The sequence below is a fragment of the Schistocerca americana genome, chromosome 7 (genome assembly GCF_021461395.2).
Source record: "Schistocerca americana isolate TAMUIC-IGC-003095 chromosome 7, iqSchAmer2.1, whole genome shotgun sequence".
Taxonomy (NCBI): Eukaryota; Metazoa; Arthropoda; class Insecta; order Orthoptera; family Acrididae; genus Schistocerca; species Schistocerca americana.
In genome coordinates this window covers 232,094,852-232,115,342 of record NC_060125.1, presented here as the reverse complement: position 1 = coordinate 232,115,342, position 20,491 = coordinate 232,094,852, and the positions used below count along the sequence as shown (strand labels likewise).

At 41.5% G+C, this 20,491-nt stretch overlaps 1 protein-coding gene across 3 annotated transcripts in view; it reads right to left on the bottom strand.

Moving 5' to 3' along the window:
• LOC124622378 (THO complex subunit 2) overlaps positions 1-20,491 on the bottom strand; it is a 312,497-nt gene that overhangs the window by 157,810 nt on the left and 134,196 nt on the right. For all 3 annotated transcript variants that reach the window (XM_047148064.1, XM_047148066.1, XM_047148065.1), the window contains exons 15-17: positions 20,095-20,274; positions 19,664-19,828; positions 9,248-9,532 (exon numbers count right to left, since the gene is read on the bottom strand). In XM_047148064.1, the coding sequence (XP_047004020.1) occupies positions 9,248-9,532; positions 19,664-19,828; positions 20,095-20,274 (630 nt within the window). The remainder of the gene's footprint in view (positions 1-9,247; positions 9,533-19,663; positions 19,829-20,094; positions 20,275-20,491) is intronic.

The following is a 20,491-nucleotide window of genomic DNA, read 5'->3' as shown; positions in this document are numbered from 1 at the left end:
TGCACTGGACTGTGTGTATTTGCAGTCTCAGGATTGATTGAAAACTCTGAAGCAGCGACCATTAAGAGCTGTATATGGTAGTGGATGCTATGCACCACAGAGTTTTCGTTGAAAAAATATTTATTGTTTTTAATGTAGTCTTCTACCAGATACCATCAATGTTTTAAATTTTTCAGTCAAACTTAACACATAAATTCAAGTCTTTTCACAATGAATGTCATATTTAACATTTTCAGGTTCTGAATACCGCTTACGCATCAATATCTCTTTCAAAAGTATGATGTGAGTAAAAGTTAAAAGTAATTAACAAAATCTGTATTTTTAAATTTTTTGTGGTGGTCAGAAAGTAATCCCCACACCTCAACCAAGCTATTTTCAAGTTATGAACCCTAGTTACACATTTGCAACTCTTTACAATATTAGTAAAATTCACCAACAGCCACGTACTTTAAGATATTATTTTATTTTATTGTAAAAGCAACCAGTTTCAGCATTTCATTATGACACCTTCAGGCCCCTTACGCGTCTACCCAAATAAACAAGCTTGTTGTATTGCACCATAAATCACTGGATACTGTGAATTCAATCATTTCGCAATTGCAACATTAGAAGATGTGACAGAAACCTATCACATCTTCTAATGATGCAATAGCACAATGATACATGCCTATAGGTGAATTTTACTAACATTGACAATCTCCTAACTATTGTCCCATCCTTCAATCAAGACACTGCTCACTTCATTCACCACCTTTCCCCAGTTCCTGCTCCTTTACCATCAACTCCTTGTATGTCCCTGTGGATGTGGCGTCCATGTACACCAACATCACCCGTGTCCATGGCCTTGTGACCATGGAACTCTACCTTTCCCAACATTTTCCTGATACTAAATCCACCAAATTTTTCCTAATCCTCCAAGCTAACCACATCATGACCTACAATTATTTCACTTTAAAATTCCAAATATACAAACAACTCTGGGGTATGGCCATGGGGACTTGCATGACGCAATCCAATATCAACTTCTTTATGGGCCATCTGGAGGAATCCATCCTATCCAGTCAACTCCTAGAATCACTTGCCTGGTTCAGATTTATTGATGATAATTTCATGACCTGGATTCACAGGAAGGACACCCATTTCTCTTTCCTCCATAACTGAACACCTATTCCCAAATCCGCTTCACCTGCCCCTTTTCAATTCATTGAGCCATCTTCCTAGATGTTTATCTCCACCTCTCAAATGGCTCCATACGTATGTCTGTCCATATCAAGCACACTAACCACCAACAGTACCGCCACTTTGCCAGCTGTCACTCATTTCATGTCAGAAAGTCTCTTCCTTCCAGCCTCGCCACTGTAGATGCTGCATCTGTAGTGGAAAGCACAACTTGTCTCTCTTCTGACCACACCATTCTTTTCCTGTCCATATCATGTACTGACCGCCTTCTCCCATCACTCCCCCCCCCCCCCCCTCTCATGTGGGATTTCTCTCCCTCCCCCCCCCCCCCCTCATGTGGGAATTCTCTCCCCCCCCACCCAACTCTTCCTCTCCTCCCTTTTCATTCCACGTCCCTTCTATCTCTCTCCTCCCTTTCAATCTCCTTATCTTCACCTTTCTCTCCTTTCCCCCCCCCATCCCCCCCTCAATCACTCCGATCTCTCCTTCTTCCTATATCTCTTTTTGTTGTACCCTCTGTACTCTTTTTTTTTATCAGGGTGTATACATGAACAAGGAAAAGAAATTCCTGGAGTTTTCCCAGATCTCCTGGTTAAAAATTCATTTTCTCCCGGGTGAAAATACACTTTTTTCTTGTTAAATGACAGTATACTTTCCCTCGAAACTGTAAAACATATCCTTTGAATGGATATGGTTTTATACAGCAGCGTAGAATTTCCCGACACTTTAGAAAATGAAACTCAAGGGTGAAAAAACACAATTTGGAAAGATCCTTGATGTGCAACAATATGTACGCTGCATATTTTCGTATTAAGAAAGTATAAATTCGAATTCCACCAACAGGTAAATTTAATGGCTTAAATTAATATACAAAGCGTTGCTACAAGAAAAGTGAAGCTTTCGCATATAATATTTGTCTCGAAGATTAATAAGCTACAAGGGAAGCTAAGCTTTCACATGTAATGTTTACTTGTTTAGCGCATGTTACACTTTAAGATACACCACACAAATACGCAAGTAAAATTTTTAATACCGACATAAATCTCTGATCTTCTGGGCTAGAAATTCTTCTAAATGGCTCGTCATCAAAGAGTTGATTTTTAAAAAAGATTTAGGAAATGCATCGTACATTCTCGTACATAGTTCATCTTGCGTAAAAGGAAATTTAGTTTGAAAATAATGTTTTTCGAACAACAAATCACAATATTTTCCTGCGACTTGTTCGAAATAGATTCATTTCAGCAGTTGCCAGACAGCGCCAGATAAGACGCGTCACCGCACTTGCGCAGCTATAGTGACGTAGGAAGCCCGTATGTTCGTACATGTAAAACATTAAAATACACTCCTGGAAATGGAAAAAAGAACACATTGACACCGGTGTGTCAGACCCATCATACTTGCTCCGGACACTGCGAGAGGGCTGTACAAGCAATGATCACATGCACGGCACAGCGGACACACCAGGAACCGCGGTGTTGGCCGTCGAATGGCGATAGCTGCGCAGCATTTGTGCACCGCCGCCGTCAGTGTCAGCCAGTTTGCCCTGGCATACGGAGCTCCATCGCAGTCTTTAACACTGGTAGCATGCCGCGACAGCGTGGACGTGAACCGTATGTGCAGTTGCCGGACTTTGAGCGAGGGCGTATAGTGGGCATGCGGGAGGCCGGGTGGACGTACCGCCGAATTGCTCAACACGTGGGGCGTGAGGTCTCCACAGTACATCGATGTTGTCGCCAGTGGTCGCAGAAGGTGCACGTGCCCGTCGACCTGGGACCTGACCGCAGCGACGCACGGATGCACGCCAAGACCGTAGGATCCTACGCAGTGCCATAGGGGACCGCACCGCCACTTCCCAGCAAATTAGGGAAACTGTTGCTCCTGGGGTATCGGCGAGGACCATTCGCAACCGTCTCCATGAAGCTGGGCTACGGTCCCGCACACCGTTAGGCCGTCTTCCGCTCACGCCCCAACATCGTGCAGCCCGCCTCCAGTGGTGTCGCGACAGGCGTGAATGGAGGGACGAATGGAGACATGTCGTCTTCAGCGATGAGAGTCGCTTCTGCCTTGGTGCCAATGATGGTCGTATGCGTGTTTGGCGCCGTGCAGGTGAGCGCCACAATCAGGACTGCATACGACCGAGGCACACAGGGCCAACACCCGGCATCATGGTGTGGGGAGCGATCTCCTACACTGGCCGTACACCACTGGTGATCGTCGAGGGGACACAGAATAGTGCACGGTACATCCAAACCGTCATCGAACCCATCGTTCTACCATTCCTAGACCGGCAAGGGAACTTGCTGTTCCAACAGGACAATGCACGTCCGCATGTATCCCGTGCCACCCAACGTGCTCTAGAAGGTGTAAGTCAACTACCCTGGCCAGCAAGATCTCCGGATCTGTCCCCCATTGAGCATGTTTGGGACTGGATGAAGCGCCGTCTCACGCGGTCTGCACGTCCAGCACGAACGCTGGTCCAACTGAGGCGCCAGGTGGAAATGGCATGGCAAGCCGTTCCACAGGACTACATTCAGCATCTCTACGATCGTCTCCATGGGAGAATAGCAGCCTGCATTGCTGCAAAAGGTGGATATACACTGTACTAGTGCCGACATTGTGCATGCTCTGTTGCCTGTGTCTATGTGCCTGTGGTTCTGTCAGTGTGATCATGTGATGTATCTGACCCCAGGAATGTGTCAATAAAGTTTCCCCTTCCTGGGACAATGAATTCACGGTGTTCTTATTTCAATTTCCAGGAGTGTATCTTACATCTTGTCATAAAAGAAACAAGATGATAGGCAATCATTCTTGGAAATTACCGAGGATACTCCAAGAACGTCGGAATTTCGTGAACCATATTAAAATGCATAGTTTGCCTTACAGTGCACATTCATATGTCCAGATTCCCAATGACGTAGGCCTCGACTTGATATGAAACTTTTCAGTGTTGTTTTCGCGACGTAAATTTTCTTCGAGTACCAGTACTGTATTACCTCATGTGTGGTTCTTTGTCATGGCATAATGCCAGACATGCTAGAAGATGAAAATGTGCACTTGAAATGCAGCAAACAGTTTTTTGACACTAGCCAATAGTGTGGAATTAAACACTTCGTTTCAAATAAATTCCCCGCCTCAGCAGGAAACCCTAATAAAAGCCAAATTTCTCTAGCAAACCAACAAAAATAAGTTTATTGTTCTGCAATGCTTGACTGTCAGAAAGGTGGAAATAAAATAAAATCAGAAACTAGTAACATATTTTAGCCTTCTGTAATTATGTGAATATATTTTAATTCATTTGATAGCTCCCAGCCCCAGACATCCGTCTAGCTTTCATTTGACGTGAGAGCAATAAAATGAAGAGGAAACAGAAAGATCACTAAATGTAAACACGGGTCATGTGGAGACTACCCCCTCTACCCCCACCCCCCTTGAAACTGTAACGCAGACTGCTCTGCACATCAGATCGTAAAAAAAAAACAACACACACTTTTCAAAAATAAGTTCATTTTGTAGAGCACATCTTTCTGAAGAGTCTGATAAAACAAACATACGAGGTGCGGCTAGCAAAAAACTGGACTGATGCTGCAAAAAACATTTATTTACAATTTCATGTTATCTCCTTCAATGTACTCTCCTCCTCGGTCTCTACACCGCACCATACGAATTTTCCACTGTTCATAGCAATGCTGCAGATCATTTTCGGTAAGTCCATACATTACTTCCGTCGGTTTTTCTTTTACTGCTTCAACAGTCTCAAATCTAGTTCCTTTCAAAGCTGACTTGACTTTAGGGAAAAGAAAAAAGTCACAGGGGGCCAAATCAAGTGAGTAGGGTGGATGATCTAAGATGGGAATGTTGTGTTTTGCCAAGAACGTCTTCACTGACAACGCACTGTGAGCTGGGGCATTGTCTTGGTGAAGGATCCATGACTTTTTTCTCCACAAATCGTTCCGTTTTCTCCGTACTCGCTCACGTAGGGTAGCCAGGACGCTAATGTAGTAATGCTGATTCACTGTTTGTCCCTCTGGTACCCAATCAATGTGCACAATCCCTTTGAGGTAAAAAAAAAAACAATCATCATTGCCTTGAATTTCGATTTTGACATTCGTGCTTTTTTTTGTCGTGGAGAACCAGGAATTTTCCAATGCATCGATTGGCGTTTAGTTTCGGGATCGTAAGTAAAAAAACCACGATTCATCGCAAGTAATAACATTTTGTAAGAAGGTGGGATCACTTTCAATGTTTTCCAGGATGTCAGAACAAATCATTCTTCGGCGTTCCTTCTGTTCAATTGTGAGACACTTTGGAACCATTTTTGAACACACTTTGTTCATGTTGAAACTTTCATGAAGAATCTGCCTAACACTTTCCTTGTCAACTCCTGTTAACTCAGACACTGCTCTGATTGTTAAACGGCGATCTTGTCGAACAAGTTTACCGATTTTTTCAATGTTTGCATCAGTTTTTGCTGACAATGGTCTGCCAGTGCGAGTGTCATCACTGGTGTCTTTGCGGCCATCTTTAAATCGTTTAAACCACTCAAACACTTGTGTTCGCGATAAACAATCATCGCCGTACACTTGTTGTAACATTACAAACGTTTCACTTGCAGATTTTCCTAGTTTGAAACAAAATTTGATGTTAACACGCTGTTCTTTCTGTACACTCAACATTTTCCGACGCACAGACAAAACGTCAACTACTTAAAACAGACGCCACGGGCAGACTGAGTGCAGGAGGCAGATGAAACTCGAGCAGTAGGCGGAGCGAGAGTCACGTGACAGGTCACGCGACTTTCAGCCTTATTGCATTCGTTTTATTGTTTCACCAGTACTAGTCCGGTTTTTTCTAGCCACACCTCGTATATGTTCGAGGAATTGTAAGACACGTTTTTTGGTCTTAAGTGTGCAGTGCAGTGCAGTGCCACGCCTCTTCAAACAACATTCTTATAGCGCACGTCACTGTATTTCACTCTGTGGAACTCAATATGTCCGCTAGTGCCTATCCTGCTCACAGTCGGCCGGTTTGACATTCTGCCCAACCCCTTGCAATTGATACTGGATAGGATTATTTGTAACCAGGAGAACAAGTACTCTTCAGAAAATCTGGATTCTTTATTCGTCAAACATTTTGCTACGTGAAAAATGGAAATGTCGTCGTCTAAAACTGAAAAAGCTGCTAACACAAATAGTACCCAAGACTGGTGCGGTTTCTCAATCTGATTACGTCTGGTTTGTCACTGTATGCCGAATAAAACAAAATAGGCCTTTCTAATATTGCAGCAATTTTAACACACACCAAATCAGTGACACTGTTTTGGCAATAATGATCATTTTTATAATACGACAAAATAATTCACAAAGTACCAATACGAAATACCTATTTGGCCTACTACAAGCAAAAAGCTTTACGTTACGAAATGGTTTCACATTTTATTCATGCGCTCCACTTTCTCATGCACGAAACCGAAAAACAGAACGACATTTTTGTATAAATTTGGAATCGTCCTATTCTTCCATAATTTGTGTGATATCCCCGTTTCTTCTTCTTCATCGTTCAAACAAACAGTATTATTATCACTAATTCTGTAACTATTACTACACTGTCAAAACTCATTCTCTGGTTAACTTTACTATCCCTGCTACAATCACCGGTTTAGTTATCCAGAGATTATTCTCCGGTTCGTCGTTATTACGAGTTCGTACAATGCGTTTCCTGCGCTACTTCCAGAATGGAACTTAAACGACTGCTAGCTGGGGACTGCAACTGGCCCTGTCTAGTGTAGTGATCTGGCAAAAAATTTTCTGTCAAAATTCCACTTTCTTGGAAACACCGAGAAGATAATACGTAATCGTTCTTACCTGTTATTCCTGTTAGTCGTTTACTTCCACTCTGGTAATCAGAATCTATGGATTTCGCTAGTAATTGTAACAACGCTGAACATTCGCAAACCAAATCAACCACGTAAACAGGCAGCAGTTGGTATTCTCCGGTTCGGTTTTATTCCTCTCAGCTCGTAAAGCCCCGTCCCGTTTTGTCTGCTGGAAAGTTTGTTTCTAGGTGTGACGACGATTCCCCTGGCAGAGGCATCACGTACAATACGCACGGATTCAAAAATCAACTTATAATTAATTCAGAAATCCACTTAGAATGTGTTCAAAGACCAGCAGTGGTGCGTTTCAAAATCATACGAATAATCGACAGACCGACGTGCGCTGGATGCTAGGTGCTTTGTGAAACAAGGATTTTTTTCCTCAAGAATATGAATTTGCCCCCTCCCCCTGAAATGGCTGCCTGGTTCAGACATCCCGGTTTACCCTCACCCCCCACTAGATCCGGGCCTGCTGCGCACGTGTGAATCTGAAAGCTTGGGCGGGCCAGTAAAATTTTTCAGGGTACCATGTGGCTGGTTGCTGCTAATGCTACTTACACAGCCAACAGCCACATTTCTGTAGCCAGAAGCGGGAAAAGGTACTAAAAAGCCTTTGACACATTCTGCTGTTGGCAGACGCTTGTACGAGCACTCTGTTATTTTATATGGTGCATTTCCTTTGCAATTTCAGTTTTATTTTCGTTTTTTTCTCTCGTTCATGTTTTAACGCTGCAGTATTGATCTGCATTAGCGGGATACAATAATATCCTTTAGTTAGAGTATTGGTTCTTACCAGTCAAAATCACAAAAAATTAACTGAAAACTTAATAAATGAAAAATTCCCCGAATTCTAAAAAATTCTCGGGTTTTTCCCGGTTTTCTCCCGGATGAAAAAATTTCCGGGTTATTCCCGGATCTCCCGCTTGTCCCGGGTCGTAGACACCCTGTTTATCTTCTTGTACGGCTGCAGAGTCTTCTGTGCAAAGACCTGCCTCTTTTCTGTTATCCCTCCCTACCTCCCACAGCTCAGGCAGCTGTTTTCAACTATCAAGTATCAATAATTACTCAGGCCATGGCCATGGGAGTGTGCATTTGAGAGTCAGTGTGGTTGTTGTGCAAATTTGTCTACTATTGCTACAAGAAGAGGTAGTGCTCGAAAGCTAGAGTGAATGACATTTTGTTTGGTGTATGCTCCATGCATCGATCCACTGTAGGTGACTGGTTGCCTTTCCCTTATTTTATGTATTGTTCCATCCCGGAATTTATATTATTATTATTATTATTATTATTATTATTATTATTATTATTATAAGTATAGTTACCTTTTTCTACTGTACTACTTTTAATTTTTACTGGCTGTATGCTAATAGTGGGCAAATTACTGACTAACACAATATGCTTAATTTACTTTCAAAATATCAATTAAATATTCAAGTGAATCATTGTTGATGATTACTGTCATTACTTTCTTAGCATATGTATGTACAAAGCCTTATAAATCTTTGATAAAATCAGAAATGTTTTGTGTTGTCATAGTCTAAATAATGTTCATTGTTAATAAGGGTGACTTTAGGACAGAAGGAAAAAAAAAAAAGGGGGGGGTGACATAAGCTTTTATTCCTTCAATATTCAGGTGACTGCAGTATATTTTTTTAATTTTTTTTGCTTTAGGCCTTGCAGGCAATAATTCTACATGTGCGCACTGTGTGGACTCCAACCACAACATGGCTACAAATCATTATTTATACAGGGAAGTTTTATTCCCAAACATATCTTATCCTTTTGTATGAGATTTATATCCTGATATCACTGTTCAGTAATTTTCTAATTTGTTGCACGGTCCTGTGACAATAAACTGAGTGCCAGATCTTAATTGTTGCTTAACCGGATGTCTTTATCGCAGTTTCTGATTTCATACAAAGTTAAGCCAGAGAATTTGACAAGTGCAGTCTTTAAGATATTGTATGTGAAAGAGAACCAATACTCCAGACAGACAATCACAAAAACGTCTTCTCAATAAGATCGGTAAACCATAAACACACAACTGAAGGTGTGTTCAAACATGAAAAACATGTAGCAACTAAGTTAAGGGGCCAAACAAAGAAATCGAATTGCAACTTTTGGAAATCAACTGGCATCTGACATGTCATTGCCAAATTCTGTTATGTAAGAAATTACCAAAACTCAACAACATACCATATCTTTTGAATCCAAGGCTGCTTGTGACAACTGTCGAATCTTACTGATCTCACGCTGGTAGCTCTCGACAGGAACGAACAAGTCATACATTGTAAGAGACCAGAACGTGACAAGGAATTGAGGAGAAATATCTTCCCACACTTTTACTGGATGTAATGGTTTCACAGATGCCACAATTGGTCCCATTATCTCACTCACTGCTTCACAATACTTTTGATGTTTCTGTGATGCAGACATCTTTTTACCATTTGGATCTGCTTTTCGTAATGCTTCAAATCGTAACTGAAAAAAATCAACAGGAAGAAAATGTGTAAAATGTCAAGCTGCATCAGACAGAATTGTATATTATATAGATACTCCAATAAGACACTTGGCAAGGTGACATGTGAAACTAATTAAATTAGTAGAAATGAAGTGACTGGCTGGTACTGCCTGCTTTTTGGTCGCTGTCAATTTTGGATAGCATATGTTTTTCTGTGAAATATATCAAGATGTCAGAAAACAAGACTATTTTGATCTCACCACACGCATTCCAACAATCTTTAACTCCACTATCACTGTTGCTTTTGTAGCCATGAATGCACTAAATACAGTTTTGTTTGATAATTTAAGTTAGCAACAAATGGAAACCAGTCAATACTGGTTAACATCACTGTCTTTTATTAAGTCAGTTACAGGTGAAGTCACAATATTATTAAAAGTATTGTTGCTACTCACCATATAGCGGAGATGCTGAGTCACAGAAAGGCACAACAGAAAGACAGTCACAAAATAAGCTTTCGGTCAACAAGGCCTTTGTCAAAAATAGATCTCACACACACACACACACACACACACACACACACACACACACACCATAGTTTCTGACAGCTGAAGTGTCGTGTACACACATGTGTGAGTTACATTTGCGAAAAGTGGTTGATCCCCCCCACCCCAAGCTTACTTTGTGACAGTTTTTTTGTTGTGCCTACCTGAGACTCAGCATCACTGCTATACAGTGAGTAACTACCCTTTTCATAATATAAAGTCAGCTTACAGTGAATAATATCGTATTCACCACTTTAACTAATAAAATATGTGGTCCATCTTTGGAGGTGATGGGGGACAGATAGCTGCAGAGAAATAGATAGAGTGACAGGGAAGAGGGGGGGGGGGGGGGGGAGTGAAGGGGGAGGGAGAGAGAGTGAAGAGGGGGTGCAGGTGAAGACATCATTAACAACAATCATATTTTGCAAGATAAATGCATGTCACCCCAGAACAATTTAAAAATAATTTATTACTCTAAACTTGAAATTATTCATACAAAGCCATATAATCATCCATAATTAAAATTCTTGAAACTAAAGTAGTTCATACTGAAGAAATGAAGATGACTCATGTAACACAGGCAGGTGAGACATAACTAATCTTGTAAGATTTCAACAGTAAGCAGCACAGCAGAACTGGATCCAAGAGTAATACCTACATCACAACATTAGTACCTGATAAAATAGTAAGATTTAATGTCTCATTGGTTTTTAGACCATCTGCAACAGAAAACAAGAATTATCAGGAAATCGTCTTTTGTCTTTCCAAAGGAATCCTAATCTGCACTTTAAATGATTCATGAAAACCACACATAAACCTACATCTGGATCGAGGTATGAACTCCACTTTCAACTATGAGTTCACCCCCTTCACCACTACACAAATTTGTTCAGCTATAACTGGAATAACAAACAGTGGTAAGTTCAGGTTAGAACATCAACAATTACGAAAATGATAGATTTCTACAAACCATAAAGATGACATGGTGAGTTGCACACAGGTACAACAAAAAGACTGTTAAACACTAAGCTTTCGGCCAAAGCCCTCTTTAGAAAAGAGAGGAAAAACAAACACACACACACACACACACACACACACACAGAGAGAGAGAGAGAGAGAGAGAGAGAGAGAGAGAGAGAGGGAGAAAGAGAAGCAGGCAAACCTCACACACACACGACACAGGTCTGCTACCTCTGGCCGCTCTGTAACGATTACGTTGAATGAAAGCAGCACTCTGGAGTGGAGCTGCGAATGGGGAAGGATAGCAGGGTAGGGGTGTGTGGAGAGAAGAATGCCTTCTGTGACCCTCCTTCCTCCCTCTTAACAACCCCCATGGTCACCTTCCAGGAATTCTTTACCTCTTATTTCGTCTCATAACCCTTCCCAAAGACCCTTTCTAAGAACACCTACCTTTCAGCCGAAGAAAGAAAGCAATACACAGTCTACAAACTGATCCTCACCTTATCATCCTACCTGCAGACAAAGGTTCCCCCACTGTTGTTAGGAATCGCTGTGACTATCTTGCGGAATGCCTCTGCAAATTGTCTGACTCATCCATCTATAAAATCTGCCAGAATGATCCCATCCCAGTTCAACATAACCTCCAATCCCTGCTTAAAGCGTTAGGGTCTTAACACATCCTCTCCCCAAATCCATTTCCCTTCTCATCTCCATGACACCCCACACAGCCATGTTCTACATGCTCCCCAAATCCCACAAACTGAACAATCCAGGACCCCCCTTGTAATTGGTTATTGTGCCCCCACTGAAAGAATTTTGGCCCTCACTGAGCAACACCATCAACCAATTGCCCTACATTTATAGCTTCCAATGTCAATGATACCAACCATTTCCTTCACTTGACTCTCCACTATCCCCAGACCTTTACCTTCTGCATCCCTATTTGTCACTGCTGACACTACTTCCCTAATTACCAACATCCCTCATGCCCATGGTCTTGCTGCCATTGAACACTACCTCTCCCAACATCCTTCAGACTCCAAACCCACTACATCACTCCTCAGAGACCTTACTATATCCTAACACACAACTACCTCTCCTTTGAGGGGAAGGTATACATACAAACCCAGGGAACAGCCATGTGCACCTACATGGCATTCGCCTTATGCCTACCTGTTTCTGGGCCATCTGGAGGAAACTTAGCCACCCAAAACCCCTGATCTGATTCCGATTAAATGATGACATCTTCATGGTCTGAACTCTGCATAAAGACATCCCATTTCATTCCTTCTAAACATCAAAAGCGTCTATCCCATTCATTTCACATGGTTCTCCTCAAAGCAATGTGCCACCTTAATGGATGTTTATTTGGTCTTCCTCTCTGATGGCTCTGTCCACATCTCTATCTGTATTAAACCCATCAACCACCAACAGTACTTGTATGCCAAGAGCTGCCAACCCTTCCACACCAAAAAATTCCTCCTATACAGCCAAGTCAACCAAGAACCATGTATCTGCAGTGACAAGAACTCTGTTGCCCAGTATGCTGATGGTCTCAAAAAGGCCTTCACAGACCAGAATTTCCGTCAAAAGATTTCCCTTGCCATATCTCCTCACACTCACAATCCTCCCACCACCCCCAAGAACCAGCTACAAAAGAGTGTGCCCTTCGTCACCCAGTCCGCAGCTTGTGGTCTCGCGGTAGCCTTCTCGGTTTCTAAGCACGGGGTCCCTGGTTCGATTCCCAGCAGGGTCAGGGATTTTCACCTGTCTCGAGATGACTGGGTGTTGTTGTGTCGTCTTCATCATCATCATTCATCTCCATTATGGTAGGAGGGGGGTATGGCAAGTCACCTCCACTAGGACCTTGCCTAGTACAGCAGCGCAGGTCTCGCGCATCATCCCCTATGCTCTGTCAAGGAGTATGGGACTTCATCATCATCATCATCGTCATCATCATCATTCGTCACCCAACACCACCCTGGACTGGAACAACTGATCCACATTCTTTGCCAGGGCTTTCATTACCTATCACCATGCCCTGAAATGAAGGACACACTTTCCAATATCCTTCGCATCCCTCCTAAAGTGGTTTTCCATCACTGATCCAACCTCCACAACATCCTAGTCCCTCCCTATGTCACTCCCCAATCCCTACCTCTTGACACAGGAATCATATCTCTGTGGAAGAACCAGGTACAAGATCTCTCCAATCCACCCACCCAACACTTCCTATTCCAGTCCTATCACAGGCTTATCCTATCCCATCAGAAGCCAGGCCAACTGTGTAAAACAGCCATGACATATACGAGTTCTGCTGCAATCATTGCACAGCCTTTTATATTGGTATGACTACCAACAACTAGCTCCCTACCATGATGAATACCCAGCACTGAACTGTGGCCAAGAGCAAAGTAGGCCACCCCGTGGCACAACATGCAGCTGAACATAACATGCTCGATTTCAATGGTTGCTTCACAACCCAGGACATGTGGGTGTCCTTTTCTCCACCATCTTTCCTGAACTGCACAGTTGAAAGTTATTCTCACAACACATCTCCGATTCCGAAATTATCCTGGCCTCAATCTATGGTAACCTACTGCCCCACACCCTCCAGTCACAGTTTCTGCCTACCTTTGTCCTATCACCTCCTTCCAATTCATGTCCTCACACCCTCATTATGTGACACACTCTGGCAACACACCGATCAGTTTTTTCCCCTCTCTGCTCCTCTCCCTTTTTGTTTCCCACTCCCCTTTCCCTCCTCCAATGCTGCACCTGGCAGCCTTATCCTGATGCCTTGTAGTCCCTGCCTGCTCTGGCAGACTGCACTCTTCTCTCGCCCCAACTGTACCATGCTATCCCTTCTCCTTCCCTGCCCCACACGAGATTGCTGTTTCTGTTCAACACAACAGCTGCAATCTGGCTAGAGCACTCAAGAGATTTTTCTCATTTATTTTCTGAAGAAGGATTCAGCCACAAGCTTTGTGCCTAATAGTCTTTCATTGCGCCTGTCTGCAACTCAACATGTCATATTTACGGTGAGTAGTAATCTATCTTTTTAATAACTGTTTTTAACTGGAATAATGATACAATAATGAAACGCACAGTATTATAGATGTGTTTGTGAAGCAAATATCCATGAGTGCCCAGCATGCCTTAGCAATGAATTTCGGATCAGAATGGGCAACTCATTGTATTTCAGAGAGATTGATTTCTCAGCAATGTGAGGAACAGTGAATACTCTGTCAAACAGGTTGCAAGCTGGCCTGTTGCAGCTGAACTGCGTGATGGTTTTGAGAGTATGTAGTACAGTAAGGAACACCTGTTGAGAAGGCAGTCCCAGAACCACCATCGGACAAGTTAATATTATCACTGTTACATGTGAACAGATGCACAGCTCAATAAATTAAGGTACCATTCAAATGTAGGGCTATTACTGTTTGTCTTGTTATTGTGATAATTTATGTGGCTCATCTTTCCCATTCTTTATACTCAGTTCCATTCATACAGCTCCTTCTGGTTACAATTAATTTCATTTGGGAATCTGTATACTTGCGCTAGCTCTATGACAGGTATTTATTATGGATTACTAAACCAAACAACGCAAGAGGAACATGTGGTGGAAATGATTGTGTGGCATTGATGGCCGTTTCATGACAAATCTTTCGATGATATCCTGATAAGGTAGTTGCTGAAGGCTTCATGCACTCTTGACAGGCAAACATGTTTCACGCAACAGTTTCTTTAGATGTTTTTTTAGAGTGACTATACACGATGGTCCGTTCACTGATATCAGCTATGCTACTGGCCAAGTATGTATCAGGTGTATGATTAACTATTCTTTTAAACTTGAGACATACTCCTGCCCAGAGCTAAATGTTCCAATTCCTCATTGAAATATGGAACAACTATCTCTTTATCTAGATCAATAAACATGTACATCTTCCTACCTGTTGTAGCTGCCCTTCGAACTTTGAAAATTCCTGCTGCTATAAAAGTCTCATGGTCACTGATACCAGTTTCAAGGAGGACATTCCAGAGTTTGGGTACACTTTTTCTGAGAAGGCACTAAGTGATGTTATGCTGGATGTCTTGTTGAAGCCCACCATTTAAAAAACTAATAATCTCACTTGATTGTTGGATGATGATAATGTCCAATGATGCCAAGGTGATTTGGGAACTTAAACACTAACAAACATAAGATTATTCTAAAGTTTTCAGTTACATCTGGTGATGAGTTAAGTGATAGACAGAAAAATGCAATTATAAGTTTATGCCCAACATTAATGTAGAGTCATGACCAAACAGTCTTGCACACACCTCCAATTTCTATCAAAATTTCCCGTCTAATCTGACAAATTAACCACCTCCATTTCCGATTAGCTTACCTTTTCGATATACACTTAAATTTACTGATAAAATATCATTGCTACCAATTCTGGGTTTTAACCACTGGAAAATCCACTTAGGAACATCAACAATGTAGGAAAAGATAGATTGCTACTTACAGTTAAAGAAGACATGTTAAGTTGTAGACAGCCACAATTCACACTTACACAAAGCTTTTGGCCACAGCCTTCATCAGCAAAAGAGAAATACACACTATTCGTACACACATGTAAGCACACCTCATGCTCACATGACCAGCAACACTGGCCAGAATCCAACTCTCACATGGGATCAAAGAACACTCTGGAGGGGTGGGGAAGGGATAGTGGTGTATGGGTTGGGTGACAGAGGAACGCCGTGTGGCAGAGTGTGCAGGGACTAGAATGCCAACAGGGGTGGTGTCAGGAGGTTGTGGGGCTAGGAGGTGGGGAAAAAAAAGAGTGAAAAGGAGAGGAGTGGAGAAAGATGGATGGGTGTGCACCCATCCATCTTTCCCTGCTCCTCGCCATTTCGGTGTGCATCTGCCCATCTTTCCCTGCTCCTTCCCTTTTCTGTGTACACCCACCTTCTTTCCCTGTTCCTCTCCTGATGAATGGCGTGTGTTTCCCTGTTCCTCTTCTGCTGATGAAGGCCATGGCTGAAAGATTTGTGTAAGTATCTTTCAATTGTGCTGTCTGCAACTTGATGTGTCTTCTTTACAGCAATAGCAATCTATCTTTTTGTACACAGCTCCATTGCTTTTTAAGTGTGTTTCAAACTACGGCACTTAGTTGTGGGTGCTTTGGCACATAACCACTAGGATAATTATCTGGACTGGATAGAGTGTCAGCTAATTAAAAAAAAACACCTTACATGCATCAGCCGGCCGCGGTGGCCGTGCAATTAGGTTTAAGCAGTTCTAAGATCTAGGGGACTGATGACCTAAGATGTTAAGTCCCATAGTGCTCAGAGCCATTTGAACCTTACATGCATCCAACACAGCCAGCTTCCTGGAGAGGCTTGTCACAGAAGCAAGTCTCTTGTTCAAGCTTGCCATTCAACTCTGATTTAGGGGGAACCAACTTGGTCTGGAGAGGATACTGAAAATTGAGAATTTTGTTGAATCTCCATTAGCAAGACTGGTCTTCTCAATCCTTTCTGCCACTCTCTGGAATAACTAAAATATGTTTTCGAAGTCCAGACAAAATAATTTATTTGTTTCAACATACACCACAATCTGAACATTGTTTCCTCAATGTCTGCCAGAACAACCTCTTCACATACAGAATGATGTCCCCTAGGCACACTCATTGAGCGCATGTGGTTCCTTCACAGCCCTGCTGCTACTTGCCTCAGACATACTACTGCTTATTGTACATTTGAAGAGCTGATGATTAATCGAGTCCTACCCCTCTGGATTTGCCTTGGTACAGAACACAGCAGGTGTACCAACAGAAAAAGTGAGTCTTACTGGCTCAGTTTCAGTGAAAGACAGCACCCGAACATGTTGGTTAGGTGGATGCTTGTTACATCATGAGTTCTTCTTGGTTCCTGTCTCCACTGCACACAGTACCTAGGCCCAGAATTGACAAGTCACTCATAGTCAAGAGGACGAGCAGTGATACTGCTGTACTTTCTGTACAGAAGACATAATCCATGTAAGCAGATCGTATTTAAGGTGCATTTGGTATTTCTGGTAAATTATTCTTGGTATCCCTTCCAATGCATCCATTCACAACAGCTTTCATTTGGTATTTTTAGTACATTACCTCAATATCCCTCCCAACACATCCATTTACAACAGTTTTCATTTGCTTGATTGTAGTAGGAAGATTTCTGACTGCTTACAAATATCTGCTAACTCCTTCTGTGCCCAAGAGAAGTATTCACATCGGGGATGAATTGCAGTTCGTGCAATCTTTTATACAACAGTAAACAAATAACTGTATACTAAGTTTGCTGAACCATTTTTTTATTTTATGTACCTCTTATGCTACAAATGTTACCTGTTTCCTTTAATAACTGAAAGTGATGATAACAACACAAAAACCTGGGAAAAACCTGGGAAAGAAGTTACAAAAACCCGGGAAAGAAGTTACTGATTCCCTTGCTCTTTATTTGACGTTATGGTCAAAAATAAACTTGAAAAAAGCCTTAATTTAGAATAAATGGAAAGGGAAAGCTAAGTGTTACATGATGAGTTAATCATACTATACGATACAGCAACCGTAAATGACAAACCGCAATTTATGACCAAATACGTTACGCACAACACTCATAACTTAAAATAATTATGAAATTATTTATGTTGTTTGATGCAGCTATCCATGCTACCGCGTACTGTGCAAGTCTCTTCATTTCCAAATACCAATTGCAACTTATACCCAGTTTACCCATCCCGGGCGAAAGGAAATGTGGGAGATCAAAGTGGTGTCAAGGATGCAATTTTGTTTCTTGGAGGCAAAAAAAACAAGCGGATGGTGCAATTCCAAGAGCAGCCATAACTCCTTGTTGAACCTAATGCTGCAAATGTTCCACTGGTTAAGAGTCGTAATGGGGAATGGGAAGGAGACAACAAATGAAAGGTAATCACCTTGGCAGCTGCCGGGTGCCAGCCTTCAAAGACTAACTGCTAGAAGGCACCCAGGGTGCTAGCCAAGCACAACCTCACTGAAGAGTGTTAAGTCCTCTGGAGAGGGGAGGGGGGGGGGGGGGCGATGGAGCAGGAAGAATGATTGTCTGAATGCCTCTGTGCCTGCTGCAATAATTCTAATTTTGTCCTCACGATCCGTATGTGAGCATTACATAGGTGGTTTAGAATACTTATAGAATCATCATTTAAAACCAGGTACTGAATCTTTGTAAATGGACTTTCTCAAGATAGCTTACATCCATCACAGGTCTGCCAGCTCAGTTTCTTCAGCAGCTCTGTGACACTTTCCGACAGGTCAGATAAACCTGTGGCGATTTGTTCTGCCCTTCTTTGTATACCTTCAATATCAACCATTAGTCCTATTTGGTTGGGTCCTACACACTTGAGGAATATTGTAGGATGGGTTGCACGAGTAATTTTGGCCGATGCCATCTGTGACTCATTGATATTACAGTCATAGGACACTATGTTTTTTTGTTTTGTGAAGTGCATCATATTACATTTCTGAATTTTTAAAGCAAGCTGCCAATCTTTGCACCACTTTGAATCTTATCAAGACCTGACTGAATATTTATGCAGTCTTTCAGACAGTACTTCACTATAGATAACTGCGTCATCCGCAAAAATCTGTACAGTTGTTCACTAATGAGTCACATGTTTATCCATGAGTGGAAATCATGGAGGAGCTGGCTGGAGAATAGCCCGGTATTTATTCTGTACCAATTGTTAGCTCTTGCCAGTCTCTAATGAATTAATGTCACATTCTTCCTCACATTCTGAGCTGCTAAATTCATTGTCAAACTAAAGATTACTATCACTGTCCATTTTCAAATACACTGCTTACACAACACAGAACTGAAGTTAAAAGTGCACATTTTGTTATTGAGCACTAAAAGGTGCATACAGTCAAGGAAATATCTAGTGGCAAACAGCACCACCAAAATCTAACTGGCAGGTGACCAATATCAGAATGGATACTCCGTAACAGCCTAATACTCAACTATCAGCATTGAACAAATTTAAGTGAGATTTTAATTTTCAAATGTTTGTTCTTATGATGCTAAAGTGACGGGATTTTCAGATTTTTGCGGTAGAGGGTGACGAAATGGTTAAATAAAATTTCTACATTAATTTATTAGCTGGTTGTGTGAACTAGTAGTGTTAGTATGATATGCATGAGCACAGAAACTACCAGCTTGAATGGTGGTTAAACATGCTATATTTTCATATATTTTGAAAGTTATCTAGTTTACAAGTAAAATTACAATTCACAAGGAGATGTCCAGGAACAAGTAAGTCTGTTTTCCTGCAGTAACAGAGAACAAAGTTTATAAACACACAACTTTCTTTCAAATAACCCTCAACTACTCTCTCTTCAAATTAAATGATACCAAAGCTGCAAATTTTATGATTCTGTCTTGTCAATGATGAGTCATTTACGTGACTTTCTAAAAACCCCTTCTTTTGCTAGGAGGCCTGCTACAGCTTTATATAAGAATCTAGCTATACAACTTCTCTCATCTACATTCAAACAGCTTATATTCCTCGTCCCTTTGTTTCCTCAATTAGCTCTGGACAGAAACTAAATATAAAATGTATTAATAACTTGAAGAATTACTCACATTTATAGCATGCGTAAACATTGGTCTCGCCAGAAAGAATGCTACATCTGCATGCATGTGGTACTCCAGAAGCATTTTATTAATTGATGGCATCTTTGTCACATATTCTTCATTTGACATTGTGGAATTTAAGAATGTCCCAAACTGCACCAATGTGTCTTGACACTTTAAATAAATAAATTTAGATTAATCCAATGAAAGTAAGTGTATCAACTGATAATTGTATCAACAGAAGAATACTATATAAGGGCATAATTCACACAAAAGACACTACAAAAACTAATACAAATCAACATGAAACAAACTCATGACAGAGATACTAGATAACACAAGAACCCATTATTTACAAGAGCTGCAAGACGACATTTCACCCCATAATCAATGAATTTTTGTGCATACATATCACACAGCAAGTAAGTATCACTCCTTACCTGATCATATAATTTTCCTACTAGTTTGAGATGGCTCTTCTCAGTTTCTCTGTACAGAACACAGTACCGCTGTTGGGCCATTAGCAGATATAATGCTACTGCAAGATTTTGTTCCGACAGTGCTTCTTTCAAACGCTGAGAAGATTTCTTTGTATTCCGTACTTGGCTGAAGTAACCTGCCTGCAAATCACGAGTATCAACATATGACTGTGGGAACAAATACCCCTCTTCTCCCACATACATAAAAAATCAAATGCAACTGAAAGCAAATCTGGAATTCACATGAGCCAAGACAACACATCCGTGTGCCAAAAAGAGTACTCTCCACATGGGAGTTCTACAGAAACTTCCAGACCACACAAAAACAAATACTCGAGTTAAAACTTCCAGAAAATTT